The 17,803-nt window shown below is 48.1% G+C and overlaps 1 protein-coding gene across 1 annotated transcript; it reads left to right on the top strand.

Moving 5' to 3' along the window:
- Nucleotides 1-736: 736 nt before the first annotated feature.
- On the top strand, nt 737-5,476 carry LOC147975348 (uncharacterized). The gene is made up of 4 exons (XM_087520373.1): nt 737-1,652; nt 2,088-3,545; nt 3,925-4,151; nt 5,054-5,476. Exons 1-4 carry the CDS (start codon nt 737-739, stop codon nt 5,474-5,476), a joined length of 3,024 nt encoding a protein of 1,007 aa, XP_087376499.1.
- Nucleotides 5,477-17,803: the final 12,327 nt, after the last annotated feature.

Here is a 17,803-nt window from a genome sequence, read left to right as displayed (position 1 = left end):
TCGTCCGAGTCGTCACCAGAGTCGATGTGGAACTCAGCCTCCTGCTGTGGAAGCTCGACGCGGTCGATGACGTTAGGGTGCAGCGATAAGTCACCGCCGGTGACGGCAACCTCTGTCTCCATCTCCACGCCATGCTTTCGGTGCTTCAGCAACCCCGGCGTCGCCACTCCCTTCGATAGGGCGCTTCGGTGGCATACTCATACACTGACGGCTTTGAGGACTAAGAGTGACGTCGGGATGCAAGAGGAGAGAGAGAATTGTGTGTGTGGCGAGGATGTGGGGTGCGGCCGCTCGGGCACACCATTAACATGGTGTAGTGGGAGAGAGGCGGGCGGCGATCAAACTGCTGGCTCACCTCCTAGTGAGCCTGTGCACCGGATTGCTGGCCATGCCTATCGTCGTTTCACACAGCTACTCGCACGACTCCCAATGACACTGTGTAGCAAGCACACCTTCGTCAATTCACACACCTTCACGCACGCCTCCCGGTCTTCCTGCGTGGTGGACTGCTCGCATGTGTCCTGTCAACTCACGCCTGCTCACACGGCACACAGGTCGCGTGGTGGCACGCATATTGTTTCTCTATATGAATGATTAATGTTGTTGCTTTATTGCTTAACCGAAGCATGGCACGTATCCATTGTTGGTTTAACGCTCACAGTTTGAATAAATAATCCGTTTGAGATATTGGTTCCTAATTTGAAAAAAAATCCACAGCTAGCGAGTTCTTAGCTGCATGCCGAGACCGCCGGAGTCTCTGACTCTGCTGCGATGGATGGCGACGTTCTCTACTGCAGCCCTTGATGGTAGGCAAGACTGGCGTCCCGGAACCCTCTGGCTCGATCGCCCCCACAACTTCCTCCTCGTGAGGAATGTCGACGGCAAGGTCGAGGAAGGAAGGTTGCTTCGCGACGGGGAATGGGTTGCGCCGGGGTCCGAGATGGTACTGCTCGACCGCGTTGTGCACGTTGGTCACCGTGTGCACCCGGATCAGTGCCGGCTCACCCTTGCGCTGGGTGATCTATCACCCAAGGCTCTCTCTCCGGTGTCGACTTCGCAAAGGCCGGCATCACGATTCGAGGTTCTGGCCGTCGAAGGGGACGAACCGGAAGTGGATGTGGAGGCGGATTGCTTGGTGTTGGCGAGTCAGGTTGCGGACGCGGCTCTCTTCGGTGCTGAGTGTGACGAAGGTGGGCAATGGTCTACTGTGAAATCTAGGAGAAGGAAGACGAAGGAGGAGATTGCGGAAGAATTCTGGGCGGATGTCGGGTATCCCACACCGGCGTCGCGCTTTTGGGAGCGAGGCTCGTCGTCAACCTCGTCCCAATCCAGGCAGGTGAGAGATAGTCCAGTTTCTTCTAATGTCCAATCTTCTGGTCACAGGTCTTCACCGGAGCGCCTCGCTATCGGGTCGCCGGCGCGGCCGGCCTCCCGTGGAGTGCAGATGCGCCCATGGAAGGGCCCGCTGCCGAGGCCGCGACCTCTGCTTCCGGTGGCGCTTGCTGACTTCCTCCCAGAATCGACGTCGGTGGCTGATCGGTCGGCGCTGATTGCGGATCAAGATGGAGACGGGATTCAAAATCAAATTGCGCCACCATGTGGGGACGGGCCCAAGGTGTTGGACGTGCCAAAACCGGCCTTGCGCCTGGGCCGTACAATGCGATGGATCGATCTAACAAGGAGACCATCAGGAATGCGTAACACTACCGCGTCCGCTGCCCCCACATCATCCAACACTACTCGTCCCGAGCCGCCGCCTTCCTTCGCCCAAGTGCTGCTGGGAAGATCGTCAACCATGTCCGGCTGACCGAATCAGCCACCCAAGGGCTCGGGACAGACAGCTCCTCTTCTGCCCGTTGCATCAACTCCGGGGAGCTCCGCTGGCTTTGGTGCGTCCGTCGGACCTTTCTGTTTTGGCGCGCCTTCATCCCATGCATCTGCGGCTGCGTCAGCCATTCCAATGGCCGCAGCTTAGGCGCAAGCTCCGTTAACTTTCGGCGCCAGATACCAGCCGGCACAAGGGGCCTCTCGTCGTTCCAAGGGCAAGCGCAAGGGGGGTCTCCGCGATGCCGCTGCTGCCACTGCAGTCCCCCCGGCTGCTCTCCCAACGCCCGTGTTTCTGCCGGCGGCAGCGCCGGCCGTGCTGGCCCATCAAGTTCAAGGCTCCACGGTTGATGCTTCTGGCTCTACAGCCACGGGTGCTATGGAAGGGCAGCTTGTGAAAGGTAAAAGAACCGGTTTCTGGTGCTTCAAGTGCAGGTGCGACAAGCACATGTCCAAGGACTGCACGGCGGTTCACTACTGTTATATATGTGACAACTACAAGCATCCCCTCCACCGCTGCACTATACTCAAGCAACCTAGGCCTTGCGCATCGCTCGGTGGACACGAAATACTCAATTCTATGTTTGTTCAGTTGGCGGACTCGCTGTTCAAGGAACATCTTGCACCCCCATCTTTGCCGACAGCTTTGGTTAAGATTTTTGATGGTTCTTTGACTGCCGCTGTGGTGGAGGCCGAGGTCGCTAAGATTGTCTCCCTACAGACTTCTTGGAAGTGGGAGGCCATTCCTCATGGGGCCGATTCATTCTTGGTGTCTTTCCCTTCCATAGAGGTTTTACAGCGAGTGTCAACTTTTGAGTACAATGTCAAGTCACATGATGTGAAGATCTCTTGTAGTGAATGGAAAGTCGAGGAGGCTGGATCCCTACATCCGTTACAACCACTTTGGGTTCATGTCACCGGCGTCCCACCCCCTCTCCACCACTTCCTTGGTCTGTGGGCGGTTGGATCCGTTATTGGCGCAACACGGGATGTTAACTTGTTATGCTTGCGGCATCACCGTATTGTGCGAATCCAAGTTGTTGTGCATTCTAAAGATATTTTCTCCAAGCAGGATGAGAGTAATGAAGCTTCAGTCTCCTCTGATGTTTATGTAAAGCTAAATGTGTATGAGTTCCCATATGTGCTCGAGGAGGATGACTATGTCCCAGATGCTGACTTCGTACCACGTATTTGGGAGCGCCATGATGAACATGATGATGGTGCTAACCGAGATGAGGATATGCCGAACATGGATGCTACCAAGAGAGCTAAAAACACTCAAAATGATAGTGCCAATACATCGCCAGGGGCTAGATATGGCACTAATGTGGTGTCTATGCAAACTTCTACTGTTAGTACTGTGCAACACCCTGATGCAGTCCTTCCGAGTATGACACATGCAGAACACACTGATGGTCAAGATATCCAGAGGACTATGGAGCTGGAGGGAGAGGCAGCCACGGTTGTGTGTGCTGCAAGCTCGCTCATGGATGCATGTGCACCGAAGAAGCATGCAGTGGCCATGGCTAGCTCCGTGCATGGCCAGCTGGCCGTGGGCACGGTGCATGAGCCCCTCGCTCACATGCATGCGACTGGGGGCGCGCCTGCACAGCATGCAACGCATGCAGCATCCCCAGTCCCGATGCTCGGGCAGCTAGCTATGGGCAAGGATACGATGCCAGCAGTGCACGCAGCTGCTGCTACCTCGGTTTCCGTCCGAGGTTCCCCGACACCGTCTGAGTTGACTGCACCAGCATGTTCTCCGGTCGCTGTGGTTCCACTCGGTCCAGCAGCGGTTCGTGTGCATGGTTCTGCCGCGATGCCTGTTGCTACCGTTCCGGTTGGATTGTCGGCGCGTCCCTCTTCACCGACATTAGGGGCATTACGGACCCCGATGACTAAGCCGACGACACCGACGGTGACTATGTCTGGAGGGATTGACTCACCTTTCCGACGTAGTAACCGTCAAGCAAAGGCAATGCGCCGATGGTTCCTTTATGACTGATGAGCACTCTAGCGAAGGCGATGCGCCGCCAAGCCATGAGAAATTTGGACCCACGCTAGGTAGCCTTTCCGCTCAATCTTTTCTTTCTTTTTCAGATACTTGCATTAATAATAGCTTAAATAATGTTGGTGTACTTATGCGAAAGAACGATAAAGAAATTAAACTGTCAGTTGGGGCACTTAAACACATGGAGATTGACCGTTTAAAGGTTTCTCCGAAGTGTAATAACACCATATCTAACGCCGAAACTGAGGAGGATGATGAAGCGGATGTCAAATATGATGGTCTGCTAGTCTCCCACTTGGTTGGTGATATTACCGAGGTTGGTTTGGATGACGCAAGATCTGGGTCCATGTCTTGTGACTTCACAGCATCTTTGCAGAAATCTAAATTACAATCCTCTAAAAAGAAACAAAAACCGCCCAAGAAGGCGAAAATTTCCACACCAATCCGAGTTTCCACATGAGAGGCATGTCTTGGAATAGCAGAGGTCTCTCAGACTTGGCTAAACATAAACACGTCAGTGATTGCGTGCGAGAACACGAATTGGATTTTGTGGCAATTTCCGAGGCTCGTAAATGTGACTTGCACCCGCACGTCCTCGATCACCTATCGGCAGGTTTTGACTACACATGGCATAGTCTACCAGCTCGTGGAAGGTCCGCAGGAATCCTTCTTGGGATACAGACCACGGCAATGGACTTGTTGGCCTTTTCGACCGGTGAATTTCATATCAAATTTCACCTACAAAACAGGGCTGATAATTTTACATGGAGCCTGGTCGCAGTCTATGGGGCTGCCCAAGATGAGCATAAATCTGCTTTCCTTCGTGAACTGGTGAATCTAGGTAAGGATAACCCGTACCCAATGCTTATTGGAGGGGATTTCAATATCCTTAGGTAGCAAGAAGAAAAAAATAATGACCGCTTCGACGCTCACTAGCCTTTCCTATTCAATGCTGTGATTGATAGTTTGGACCTTCGGGAGGCTTGTATGTCGGGGCGGCAATTCACTTGGGCTAATGACCGTTCTATGCCAACATACGAGAAGCTCGATAGGGTACTCATGGATACCGAATGGGAGCTAAAATTTCCTATGGTAACCGTACGAGCCTTAGAGAGAATCGAGGCATTATCAGATCATGCACTAATCATTCTTGATTCTAATTCTACGAGCCATTCTTCCCGTCACCCTTTCAAATTTGAATTGGCATGGCTGCACCAGGGAGGTTTTGTAGAAATAGTCAAGAAAGTTTGGGAGAGGCCAGCCATTGGTCGTACACTAATTCAGAGATGGAATTATAAAATAAGGGCCATGAGGCAACACCTCTCTGGATGGGCGAAACACATCAATGGGTTATATAAAAAAGAAAAGCAGCGCCTCTGTACCATCATTAATGACCTCGACAAAATTGCAGAGACCCGCACCTTATCTCAACATGAGACTGAATTGAAAAATCAATCTAATGAGAAGGTTGCCCATCTTCTGCAAGAAGAGGAGATCAAATACTACCGGAGGTCCAAAGCTGACTTCATTCTAATGGGAGATAGTAATACAGGATACTTCCAATTTCTCGCCAATGGTCAACACAGGAAGAAATGTATTCATAGTCTCCAACAGGATGAGGGGCGGATCGAAGGTCAATGAGAGCTCAAAAACTATATCACCAACTACTACAAATCTCTGTTTGGAGCGTCGGATGAAGGAAATGTCACCCTTGACAAGACCCTAACAGATGATATTCCACAAGTAACGGCAGAAGAGAATGATATCCTCACGGCACCTTTCTCAGAAGAGGAGGTGAGAGCGGCGGTGTTCCAAATGGAACACAACAAAGCTCCAGGCCCTGATGGTTTCCCCCGCAGAATTCTATCAGAATTTCTGAGATATCATCAAGGCTGACCTTTAGGAGTTGTTCAATTGTCTTCATGCTGATCAACTTGATCTATCCAGAATAAATTTTGGCGAGATTGTTTTGTTGCCGAAGATTAAGGAGGCTGAACGGATTCAGCGGGTCAGACCCATATGCCTCCTTAATGTTAGCTTCAAGATTTTCACGAAAGTGGCTACGAATAGGTTAAACTTGATAGCTGACCGTGTTATTCGTCCATCTCAAACGGCCTTTATGCAAGGACGAAATATACTAGATGGTGTAGTAATCCTGCATGAGACCGTCCACGAGATGCACCAAAAAACATGAGTGGAGTGGTATTCAAAATTGACTTTGAAAAGGCATATGACAAGGTCAAGTGGTCTTTCCTTCAACAGGCCCTAAGGATGAAAGGTTCTCCGATAAATGGCGCTAGTGGATCCACAATTTTCTAACTGGAGGTAGTGTGGCCATCAAATTCAATGATGATGTAGGCCATTACTTTCAGACAAAGAAAGGACTACGGCAGGGTGACTCCATGTCCCCAATGTTATTTAACATTCTCGCTGACATGTTGGCAATTCTGATTGAGCACGCCAAGCAGGACGGCCAGATTGCAGGAGTAGTGCCACACCTTGTGGATGGTGGCGTCTCTATTTTACAATACGCCGATGACACAATTCTTTTTATGGAACATGATCTGGACAACGCTCGAGACGAGAAAGTCTTGCTTTTAGCGTTTAAGGAAATGCCGGGTCTCAAAATAAACTTCCATAAAAGCGAATTGTTCTGCTTTGGAGAAGCTGTTGAGGCGGCGGCCGATTATGCTGACCTATTTGGTTGCACACATGGCCAATTCCCCATTAAATATTTGGGAATACCGATTCATTATCGACGCCTCACCATTGCGGAGTGGAAGCATGTAGAGGAGCGTCTAGAGAAACGGTTGAGTAGTTGGAAAGCAAACAACTCTCAGTTGGAGAATGGTTGGTTTTGATTAACTCTGTCCTCACAAATATGGTTCTCTATATGCTTTCTTTCTTCCAACTCCCAAAAGGGGTCCTCAAAAGACTGGATTATTTTAGATCTAGATTCTTTTGGAAAGGAGACGGTGAAAAGAAAAAAAACAGGTTGGCCAAATGGAGCGTGGTTTTTAGGCCGAAAGACCAAGGAGGGCTCGGAATTCATGACTTGCAGGTCAAAAATGTGGCCCTACTCAGTAAATGGTTGTTCAAACTTCTTACTGAGGATGGTGTTTGCCAAACCATGCTGCGCAACAAGTATCTAGGTCAAAAGGCGGTGTCCCAGGCATTTTGGAAACCTGGCAATTCGCACTTTTGGGCTGGCCTAATGGCGGTAAAGAAACATGTCTTTCACTTTGGGTCTTTCGCGATAAAGGATGGGTCGGAGGTTTGTTTTTGGGAAGACATCTGGCTAGGCAATGCCAGTCTACGAGAATAATATCCAGGCTTATACAACATTGTTCACGATAAGAATAATACTATTGTGCAAGTGCTTAGTTCATTCCCGCTGAATATTTCGTTCAGGCGGGATTTGATTGGCCCCCGACTTGTGTCATGGCATAATCTTATATCGGGACTGGATTCGATTAACCTGACACAAGGCCGGGATGTGTTTCGCTGGAACCTTACTACATCAGGATCTTTCATTGTAGACTCTATGTATCATGCGCTCACACATTCTGAGGTACCAATGAGTAATAACAAGAAAATTTGGAAGTCCAAGATTCCAATAAAATTGAAAAATTTCATGTGGTATCTTCGTAGGGGGGTTGTGTTAACCAAAGACAATCTCGCACGACGCAACTAGCAAGGGAGTAAGAAGTGTTGTTTTTGTACTCATGACGAGACAATCAAACACCTCCTTTTCCAATGCAAGTTTGCACGTTCTATGTGGTCATTCATCCAAATACCTTCAAATTTGTATCCGCCCACAACTGTTGCCAATATTTTTGGTCATTGGTTGGACAGTATTTCAAATAGGTTCAAAACGCTAATAAGTCTAGGAGCGTATGCCTTAATTTGGTCGCTTTGGCTATGTAGAAATGATTTTTTAATGGAAGAAATGCTTCTCCTCTACAGGTTATTTTCCGGTGTACGCAATTGCTACGTATGTGGTCCATGTTACAACGACCGGAGGACCAACCGCTATTCAAGGCGGTCTGTATACGATTGGAGCAGGTGGCTATGGAGGTTTTTTCCCAACATGGGTGGCAACATAACCTTTAGATCGATCCACCACCTCCATCGACATAGGCATAGTGTCGGTCTATAGGGCTCTACTGTTGCCGATTTGTCGGTTTTTTCATCAATTTTTGTCAGACCTTCATATTGGGCCGTGTGCATCCTAGTTATGCAGAGGCCGAGTGTTACTCATAATGCTTTGTATCCGCTTGATGCTACATTTGAGATAATAAAATCTCCATTTATCGGAAAAAATATTGGTTCTTAATTATTAATAATCTCCCGTTTTTAATTAGATAAAGATTACATCAAAACTGGTCTCAAATTTGACAAAAAAAGTACAATACCACTTTTATTCGTGTATATATGACAACTTGATAAGTTTCATTAACTTCAAATAAGCTTTGGACGTACTAGAATTTAAAAGTCAAGATTCTCAATGTTTGAAATTTCTTGCACGGGGAGTAAACATGCACCCAGTGAGACACATGTGTTTTTGCAATCCATTTAGGTGCACTGTCACGCGTGCATGTAGCTCAAATTTGATTTTCGCACATTATACCCGTAGAAAATCAGTCAATTAGTGTACTAAAACATCTTAATGATCTCTGTTTTTTTCGAAATTAAAATGTCCCTCCTTTGGTAACATATGTTCGCCGCAGGATAATTTAACATGCATCGTAGTTGTCGTGGATTTGCGGTGTGTATGTGGGTGTGTGCGTATGGGGGTGGCGGGAGGCTCGTAGTACACTACGAGTTGTGGGTTCGCCATTTTGTTAGACAGGTGCCACATTAGAGTCATGAACTCGTTATTTAAAACATTACAAAACCCTTTCATACATACATGTTTTGGCCACATGTAGTCGATGGTTGTCCTACACAACACTCGATACTCGCGTGTGACGCTTTCTGTGGGCCCGCGAGGTCGTCGTCCATCACTTTGACGAACATCCGGCAATGAGGTTAACTTGACCAGCAAGGTAGAATTTTTTTTGTTTGTGTTATGGTGGTATATAGTACGCGTCGAAGAGGTGGGAGGGGACTAGCGTATATACTATACATACGCGTCTGTGAACAAGTACACCTCACTCAGTGTCAGGACTTTTCGGTTTCTGAGGCACGTGCCACATCAAAGTTGTGAAATTGGCTATTCGAACATCACACAACACATGGGCCACATGTATGCAGGCGGTGGTTATCCTAGCTAGGAGACTCACGTGTGACGCTTCCATCTATGGGCCACGAGGCCATCGTCGATGCATGCATCACTTTGACCTACATCGGGAGAGGTCAATTAATTTCACCATCTAGGAGGATTCTTTTTGGGTTGTATTACGGTAGGAGCATATAGTATGCGTCGAAGAGGGGGAAGGGGACCATCATATGTAGTATGCTTCATCAATCTCGCTCTGTGTGGGGGGTTTATGGTTTTTGAGGCATGTGGCACATCAAAGTTGTGCATTTTGGGTATTCAACATATGTTTGGCCCACATGCAAAGCGATGGTGGTTGTCCTGTCGCACCCACTTAAGCGGTTATCAGCGATATCGATGCTTCCCATATGTGGGCCCACTTGGTCCATCACTACTTTTTGCCTAACAACGAGAGAGATTAATTTGACTTAGGAGGGGATTATTTTTTTCTTGTAATACGGTATATATATAGGTCATGCTCTTGGATGACATGAACAGTTTGAACACACACACATGCATGTGTACGCATGAATCCCTCCTATCGAGTTGAAGTGGCTAGTACAACGACACATCATGAATTGATCTCACTCTGTGTGGGGACTGTATGATTTTTGACGCACGCACCACAGCAGTGTTGTGAAATGGTATTCAAACATGCATGCACGCATCACCTCCATACATATGCATGTAGTGGTTTTCTTCGAATGGTACACTCCCTCGCGTGGTTATCGGTGACAAGCCTATATATTCGTGGGCCCGCGTGGACATCCATGATCACCTTGACCGACAACAAGATCGGTTACCATGGTGGATTCTTCCTTAATTTGGTTCGTGTTATCGTAGTATAGGTCATGGTGAGATTCATACCTAATTAAGTTTGAGCGCATATACTATGCACGCATGCATGCATGAATCCCAGTCGTCGGCTTGAAGTGTGGTGTAACATAGATATGCATCGTCAACCTAACCCTCACTAAGTGTGGGGATTTTTAGTTCGAAATCGCAGTGCCACATCAAAGTTGTTCCATTGTGTATTCAAAAACACACCTCTCCATACATATGTTTGGGCCACACGCATGGAGTGGTTGTCTTCGGGGACTAGCTACTTGCATGATTATTGGCGAGCTAGCCCATCTCCGGGGTCGCATGGACGACCATCACTTTGACCAAAAACAAGAGAGAGGTTGTACGACCAAGGTGGATTATTCTTGATCTGTTTTACACCATCATCAAAATTTTCAATATCCCCGACATTTCACTCCTGTGTCTGACTCCCGTGTAGTAAAATTTTCAGTACCACATCATTTCCTCAAACACCCCCCTTCCACACACACACACACACACCAAAACCTCCTCGGGCACGCACACACACACACACCCACCCTTGCTCGAAACCCTAGCAAGGTCCCTGCCGCTGCCGCCGCAAGGCCTCCATTATCAACATCTTCCAGTTTGCCTGTGCAGCTTACCCACCGATCTCCATAACCAGGCCACCCTAAGTTTCTTAGATTACGCCTGCCAAACGCCCCCTTTCCCACAGATCCCCATCCCCCACTCCAGAGCATCGCAGCCTAAGCCCGGCTACGCTTCCCGGGGAGCTCGAGGAGCACCTAGCCCAAAAGAGATGTATCTGAAGGAAATATGCCCTAGAGGCAATAATAAAGTTATTATTTATTTCCTTATATCATGATAAAAGTTTATTATTCATGCTAGAATTGTATTAACCGGAAACATAATACATGTGTGAATACATAGACAAACAGAGTGTCACTAGTATGCCTCTACTTGACTAGCTCGTTAATCAAAGAGCGGTTATGTTTCCTAACCATGGACAAAGAGTTGTTATTGATTAACGGGATCACATCATTAGTTGAATGATCTGATTGACATGACCCATTCCATTAGCTTAGCACCCGATCGTTTAGTATGTTGCTATTGCTTTCTTCATGACTTATACATGTTCCTATGACTATGAGATTATGCAACTCCCGTTTGCCAGAGGAACACTTTATGTGCTACCAAACGTCACAACGTAACTGGGTGATTATAAAGGAGCTCTACAGGTGTCTCCAAAGGTACATGTTGGGTTAGCGTATTTCGAGATTAGGATTTGTCACTCTGATTGTCGGAGAGGTATCTCTGGGCCCTCTCGGTAATGCACATCACTTAAGCCTTGCAAGCATTTCAACTAATGAGTTAGTTGCGGGATGATGTATTACAGAACGAGTAAAGAGACTTGCCGGTAACGAGATTGAACTAGGTATTGAGATACCGATGATCGAATCTCGGGCAAGTAACATACCGATGACAAAGGGAACGGCGTATGTTGTTATGCGGTCTGACCGATAAAGATCTTCGTAGAATATGTAGGAGCCAATATGAGCATCCAGGTTCCGCTATTGGTTATTGACCGGAGACGTGTCTCGGTCATGTCTACATTGTTCTCGAACACGTAGGGTCTGCACGCTTAAGGTTTCGATGACAGTTATATTATGAGTTTATGAGTTTTGATGTACCGAAGTCAGTTCGGAGTCCCGGATGTGATCACGGACATGACGAGGAGTCTCGAAATGGTCGAGACATAAATATTGATATATTGGACGGCTATATTCGGACACCGGAAGTGTTCCGGGTGATTTCGGAGAAAACCGGAGAGCAGGAGGGTTACCGGAACCCCCCCCCCCCAGGAGAAGTAATGGGCCATATGGGCCTTAGTGGAGAGAGAGGGGGGCAGCCAAAGGTGGGCCGCGCACCTCCTCCCCCCTGGTCCGAATTGGACTAGGAGAGGGGGGGTGGCGCCCCCCTTTCCCTCTCCCTCCCCACTTCCTTCCCCCTCCTAGTAGGAGTCCTACTCCTACTAGGACGAGGACTCCTCCTTGGCGCGCCTATAGGGCCGGCCGGCCTCCTCCCCTTGCTCCTTTATATACGGGGGCAGGGGGCACCCCTAGACACACAAGTTGATCCACGTGATCATATTCTTAGCCGTGTGCGGTGCCCCCTTCCACCATAGTCCTCGATAATATTGTAGCGGCGCTTAGGCGAAGCCCTGCGACGGTAGTACATCAAGATCGTCACCACGCCGTCGTGCTGACGGAACTCTTCCCCGACACTTTGCTGGATCAGAGTCTGGGGATCGTCATCGAGCTGAACGTGTGCTAGAACTCGAAGGTGCCGTAGTTTCGGTGCTTGATCGGTCGGGCCGTGGAGACGTACGACTACATCAACCAAGTTAACGTTTCCGTTGTCGATCTACAAGGGTATGTAGATCACACTCTCCCCCTCTTGTTGCTATGCATCACCATGATCTTGCGTGTGCGTAGGAATTTTTTTGAAATTACTACGTGCCCCAACAGTATCGCGGTCTCTTCGCCCGACGTCACCGAGGAAGCTGACGACCATTACTGGCCGCAGACACTCAATCAGCGGGCTAGAGTGTGCGGGTATGTTGCGGACGCCGGCTATGACATCGAGGTCATCGACAGCGGCGGCCTGAGGCGGGCTATGTCACAGGTTAAGTGGCCCACCCCCAACCCCTCGGGTTCAACTGCCGTCAATCTCATCCATGGCCCCGCCGCTAATCTCCTCTAGCTCGCTATCAACAATTTGTCATCCTACATCGCCAGCGAGCCCCTTTTCTCATTTCTGAAGGACATGTTCTACGATGCTGGCTTGGGATCCACAACTTCCAAGTCAGACCTCATCGAGGACGGCCACGAGGAGGGCACCCTCTCTGGCTCTTCCAAGGGGAAAGAGCCCATCTGCGACATCCAGGAGCGCACCCTATAGTCGTGCTCTTCCAAGGGGAAGGAGCTCATCTGCGACAACATTGAGCGCATCCAGGGTCCGTGCTCTTCCCACGGGAACGAGCCCATCTGTGAAAAGTGAGGTAACCTGATGCGGAGCATCCCAAGGTCATCCCCATGGACCTACCTACACCTCCCACGACACCACTAGGACCAATGACAAGAGCTCGAGCAAAGGCTATTGAAGATAAGGTGAACTCGCTCCTCTCCGAATTACCACTCTCTACATATGAGACATGGCTACTACCTCAAGTGGAAACCCTATACGTGATCATGTACTTGGAGGAAGGCCATGGAGCAGCTACACTCAACGGACAAGACGGCAAGGACACCAAGTACAAGGAGCTAGAAGAAAAGCAGCCCAGAAGTCTCCTGCCGTCAGACGCCCGACCCTGACCGGATGACCGATGCCTAAAGCTCCAGCCAGCCGGACAAGTCCCAGCCAGCGAACGCTACAGCGGTCCGATGACCGACACCTCCCAGCGCCCGGACGATCGACACCACCATCACCGAGCCAAAACATCGGAAGTATGGCGGCCTCCAGATGACTAATGCATCGGACGACTAACCACGATTGGACTTCCGACAAAGCCCCAACAGAGCCAAAACATCGGATGTCCGACCCTACCCGAACGACCGATCACCAGCGAGCCTCCGGACGACCATGACGGTCGGACGTCCAACGCCTGTATGCCGCCATGTGTTGGGCCGGAGCCCACTTACCCTTTCTTGACTCTAGACTATAAATAGACCTCCTGCTCCCTCTTTCTAGTGTCAGAAATGTGATAGCTCATTTGAGAGATAGATCTTTGCTCATCCACTTGGTTACTTCTCCATTGGAGTTCACAGCCTCATCGGAGAAGATCCCCCAAGCGGATTCAAGACCCCTCACGGGAAGACCCCCTCAAGGCCTCCTGATGGAGATGAACTAGTTACCCTATGTATCGTCCTTTGTTGATCATGGATCATGTATCTCTTTGTGTTTCAAGGATCTAGCACATGTGTAATTGAATATTGTTGTTTGAGTGATTTCCTCTCGTGTTTCCCCTCATGTTTCCCCTTGTTTTCCGTCGTGTTCATTGTAGGATCCCCTCCATTTCATGAAAGATCGGGCATCTAGGGTTCCACCCTGCATCATATTGGTATCATGAGCTACGTTGATCATGGATTTGGAGCCCCTACACCTTGTTTTCTAGCCTAATTTTGTTGATTTCGTCCCCAATTTTGAAAATTCCTCATCAAAAATAGCCCCAATTTTTTTGTGATTTGTTGGTGTGATGAAGTTTTGTTGGATTTGATCCATGGATTTGCTTTGCCACAAGTGGATCTAGCTTTCCCCCATCATCTCCACCTTTTCCATCCACAAAATCGCTCAAATTTGACCAATTTTGCCACCTCCACCTCGAAAACCCGAGTTCATCCCGTGCCCGAAATCGCCCAGGCATCGGGCGTCCGACCGTCTCTGGACATCCGACGATCCCTAATGAAACTAAAAAAAATCAGTTCGGTCACCTTCACCGATCTACATACACTTCCGCATACGCACTTTGTACCCATTCCCACTTCCGCATACGCACTCCGATAGCCCTATCGCTTTCCGCAACCACCATTGCTTACTCACTACGAACTTCGACAAATTTTGACACATTTGGTTTTGAGAAGTTGAGTTGTGGTTCATTGTTTCCTAGTGTGTTTCGGCTAACTAGGAATGGTTCTAGATCGACATCATTGCCTCCCATCTTCTCCACGGACTCGTCATCATCAACAACCATCCTACAATTTTGACACCATTGTAAGAAAGAAACGGTAACTTCTACATCATCTTGGTATTGAGGTATATCATGATTCTTGCCATTGCATTGATAACCACCATAGCCCATTTTGTGTACCTTGCCTATCGAGACTAGCCTTTGAGTATTGTCGGCAATGTTACTTGTGCACATTAGTGATCATAGCTCCCATTGCATACATACCATATCATATTGGTACATATCTTGGTATCATCTCTGGTGTCACAAGGTTGTCATCGCATACACAATTGCTATCTTGGTTCGTGAAGTATTGCATGAGAAAGAGCTCAAAAGAAAAAGAGCCAAACAAGATTTTAAGCAAAAGGGAAAGATAAGCAAAGAGCTTTTAAGCAAGAACCATAGCATCATACAACATTAAGATTTTCATACTCGATCATCTTGGATCATATCATCGAAATACCATACATATAGCATACTTGGGATAGAAGTCGTTGCATTTTTTCTTAGTAGGTTGTGCACAAGTTTCATATCCGCCTATTGTGCAATCATGCTAGCATCTCTCTAGTGTTGTGCAACAAGAGCATTTTTGTGTGTTCCACATTTTGGCTCACTCCTTGGTTGCACGACCCCATTTATCTATTTGTGTGTGTTTCCGTGTACCATATCTTGCTATTGGTCTACTTGTTGCAATTGCAAATGTGTGAATCTTTTCCAACAATATTGAGGCTCACTAACAATTGCATCAAATTTTGTGCCACAATCCTAACCGAGCTCCACCATAAGCTTTTACTTGTGTAGGTGTGAGAACCAACAAGAATTGGTACTAATTGTGTTATTTCCTTGTTACACATTTGAGTGATCATTGATCCATCTTCAACATCGGTCAAGGTACATTTGATATAAGTTCTTCTATTTCTCCCACTCACATATTTGCTTGGAATGATGGATAGGCCAAGTACTTCTACCAATCCACCCTTCATCGAACAAGACGACAACATGAATTCCTACGTCACCAAGAGCCACCTTTTTGGTGCACAACGAGCTTTGCATCAAGAACAACGAGCATTGAGCGACCACATCGACCATCTCGCCACCGACTTGCGACTCTCCGAGCAACATACAAGAGACTACTTCGACAACAAGCTCGACGAACAAAAACAAGAGAGCAACGCAAGAATGGACGGGATCCGTGCCTTGTTGATCAACCACTCTTCTACCACTTCGTCCTACTCAAGACGGAGCCACTCGAGTCGACACTCCGATGACACCATCTCTGGCTCAAGTACTCCGACATGAAACACTCATTGACGAGCCGCGCTCCAAGACCGTCAATCAAACTGGAATCCTCTACACGAAACCAATTCTCAAGAGCAACTTCAAGAGCAAGAACTTTGACATTGCCAAAACCAAGCTACCTTGGCGCAAGCACAAGAAAGACATTGACAACACCAATAAGAGGAAGAGCGGGCACGCCAACATCAAGAGGAGCAAGACGCCGAGGCGCTCTGACAACAACAACGGCGTGAAGCATAAGCACTTGAGGCCCAACGTTACCTACATGAAACAAGTTGCGCCATCACCGACCGCAATCGGCATACTCGGGAGAAAGAAGAAGCACTTCACGAAAAAGTCCAAGAGAGGAACTATCAAGCTCGAGTGCATCGTCAAGTTCCACAAGCTCCTCGACAAGAACCTCAAGTTCTCCAAGAGAAACATGAGGTTGACAACCCTCCACGCCAAGAGCAACATGAGGTTGACAATCCTCCACGACAACGGTGTCATCATTCCCACCCCAACACAATGAGGAGTAACGCTACGGCAAGCTCAAGTTCACCATGCACAAGTTCGCCAGAAGAAGTGATCCCGAAGAGTACCTTTCATGGGCATTGAAGGTCGACAATATCTTTCGTTTGCACAACTATGAGGAAGAGAAGAAGATCGCATGGCATCCCTTGAGTTCCAAGACTATATCCTCATATGGTGGGAACAAGTCATTGAGCACCGTGAGGCAAGAGGTGAACCACCCATCACAACATGGGTGCAAATGAAGGATGTGATCATGAGAGCAAGTTTTGTTCCAACTTAGTACAACCGCGACCTCTTCAAGAAAATCCAACTCCTCAACCAAGGACCAAAGAGTGTTGAAGAATACTACAAAGAAATGGAGATTGCCATGATAAGAGACAATGTCACGGAAAAAGATAAGCAAACTATGGCGCGTTTATTGAATGGACTCAATCATCCTATCAAGAGGATTGCCGACTTCCAACCTTACTCTAACCTCATTGAGCTAGTGCATCAAGCTACCAAGGCGGAACGCCAAGTGCAAGATGACTTCAAGTATGCCAAGTACTCTTTCAAGAGCTACGGTTTCTCAAACAACCAAGCTTCAATGACTCCAACACCTTCTACCTCAACCAAGCCCTCTACAATCAACGGTGACAAGTCAAGTTACAAGAAAACTTCCACAACCTCAAGTCGTCCTCATACTACAAGCACCTTCAAGCCAGAGCTTCATCGTCATCTACTCCAACCGATGAGACCATCAAGACAAGTTCAATCAAGTGCTTCACATGCGGCGGCCGAGGCCACAGGTCCTTTGAGTGTACTAACAAGCACACCATGATCCTCAACGACAATGGAACCTATAACTCCATGAGTGAAGAGGAAATGGAAGCCCTTGAGCAAGTGGCCATGCACTAGCGCGTCAATGAGGATGAAGATGATCAAGTCTTTTTTGATGAAGATTCGAGCCCCGCTCTCGTTGTCTCCAAGGTCTTGACACTTCAACATCAACAACACGAAGACCAAAGATGCCATATCTTCCACACTAAGGCCGACATCAATGGAAGGTTCGTGAAGGTCATCATCGATGCAGGGAGTTGTCATAACTTGGCAAGTGAAGAACTAAGCTCCAAGCTCCAATTGGTCAAGATGAAGCACCCACACCCCTACAAGGTTGAATGGCTAAGTGACTCTGGCACTATCCAAGTCGAGCATATGGTGCAAGTTTCCTTCAAGATTGGAGCATACAAAGACACTTTGGAGTGTGATGTCGTTCCGATGTCCGTTTGCCACCTCCTTCTTGGACGGCCATGGCAATTTGACCGAGGCATCATCAACAACGGGTGAACGAATCACTATAGCTTCAAGA

This window comes from Triticum urartu, chromosome 4A (assembly GCF_056163025.1).
Source record: "Triticum urartu cultivar PI428250 chromosome 4A, HENAU_Tu73, whole genome shotgun sequence".
In the NCBI taxonomy this organism is placed as follows: Eukaryota; Viridiplantae; Streptophyta; class Magnoliopsida; order Poales; family Poaceae; genus Triticum; species Triticum urartu.
The sequence above is the reverse complement of the archived record's forward strand: the minus strand, read 5'-3'. Positions and strand labels throughout refer to the sequence as shown.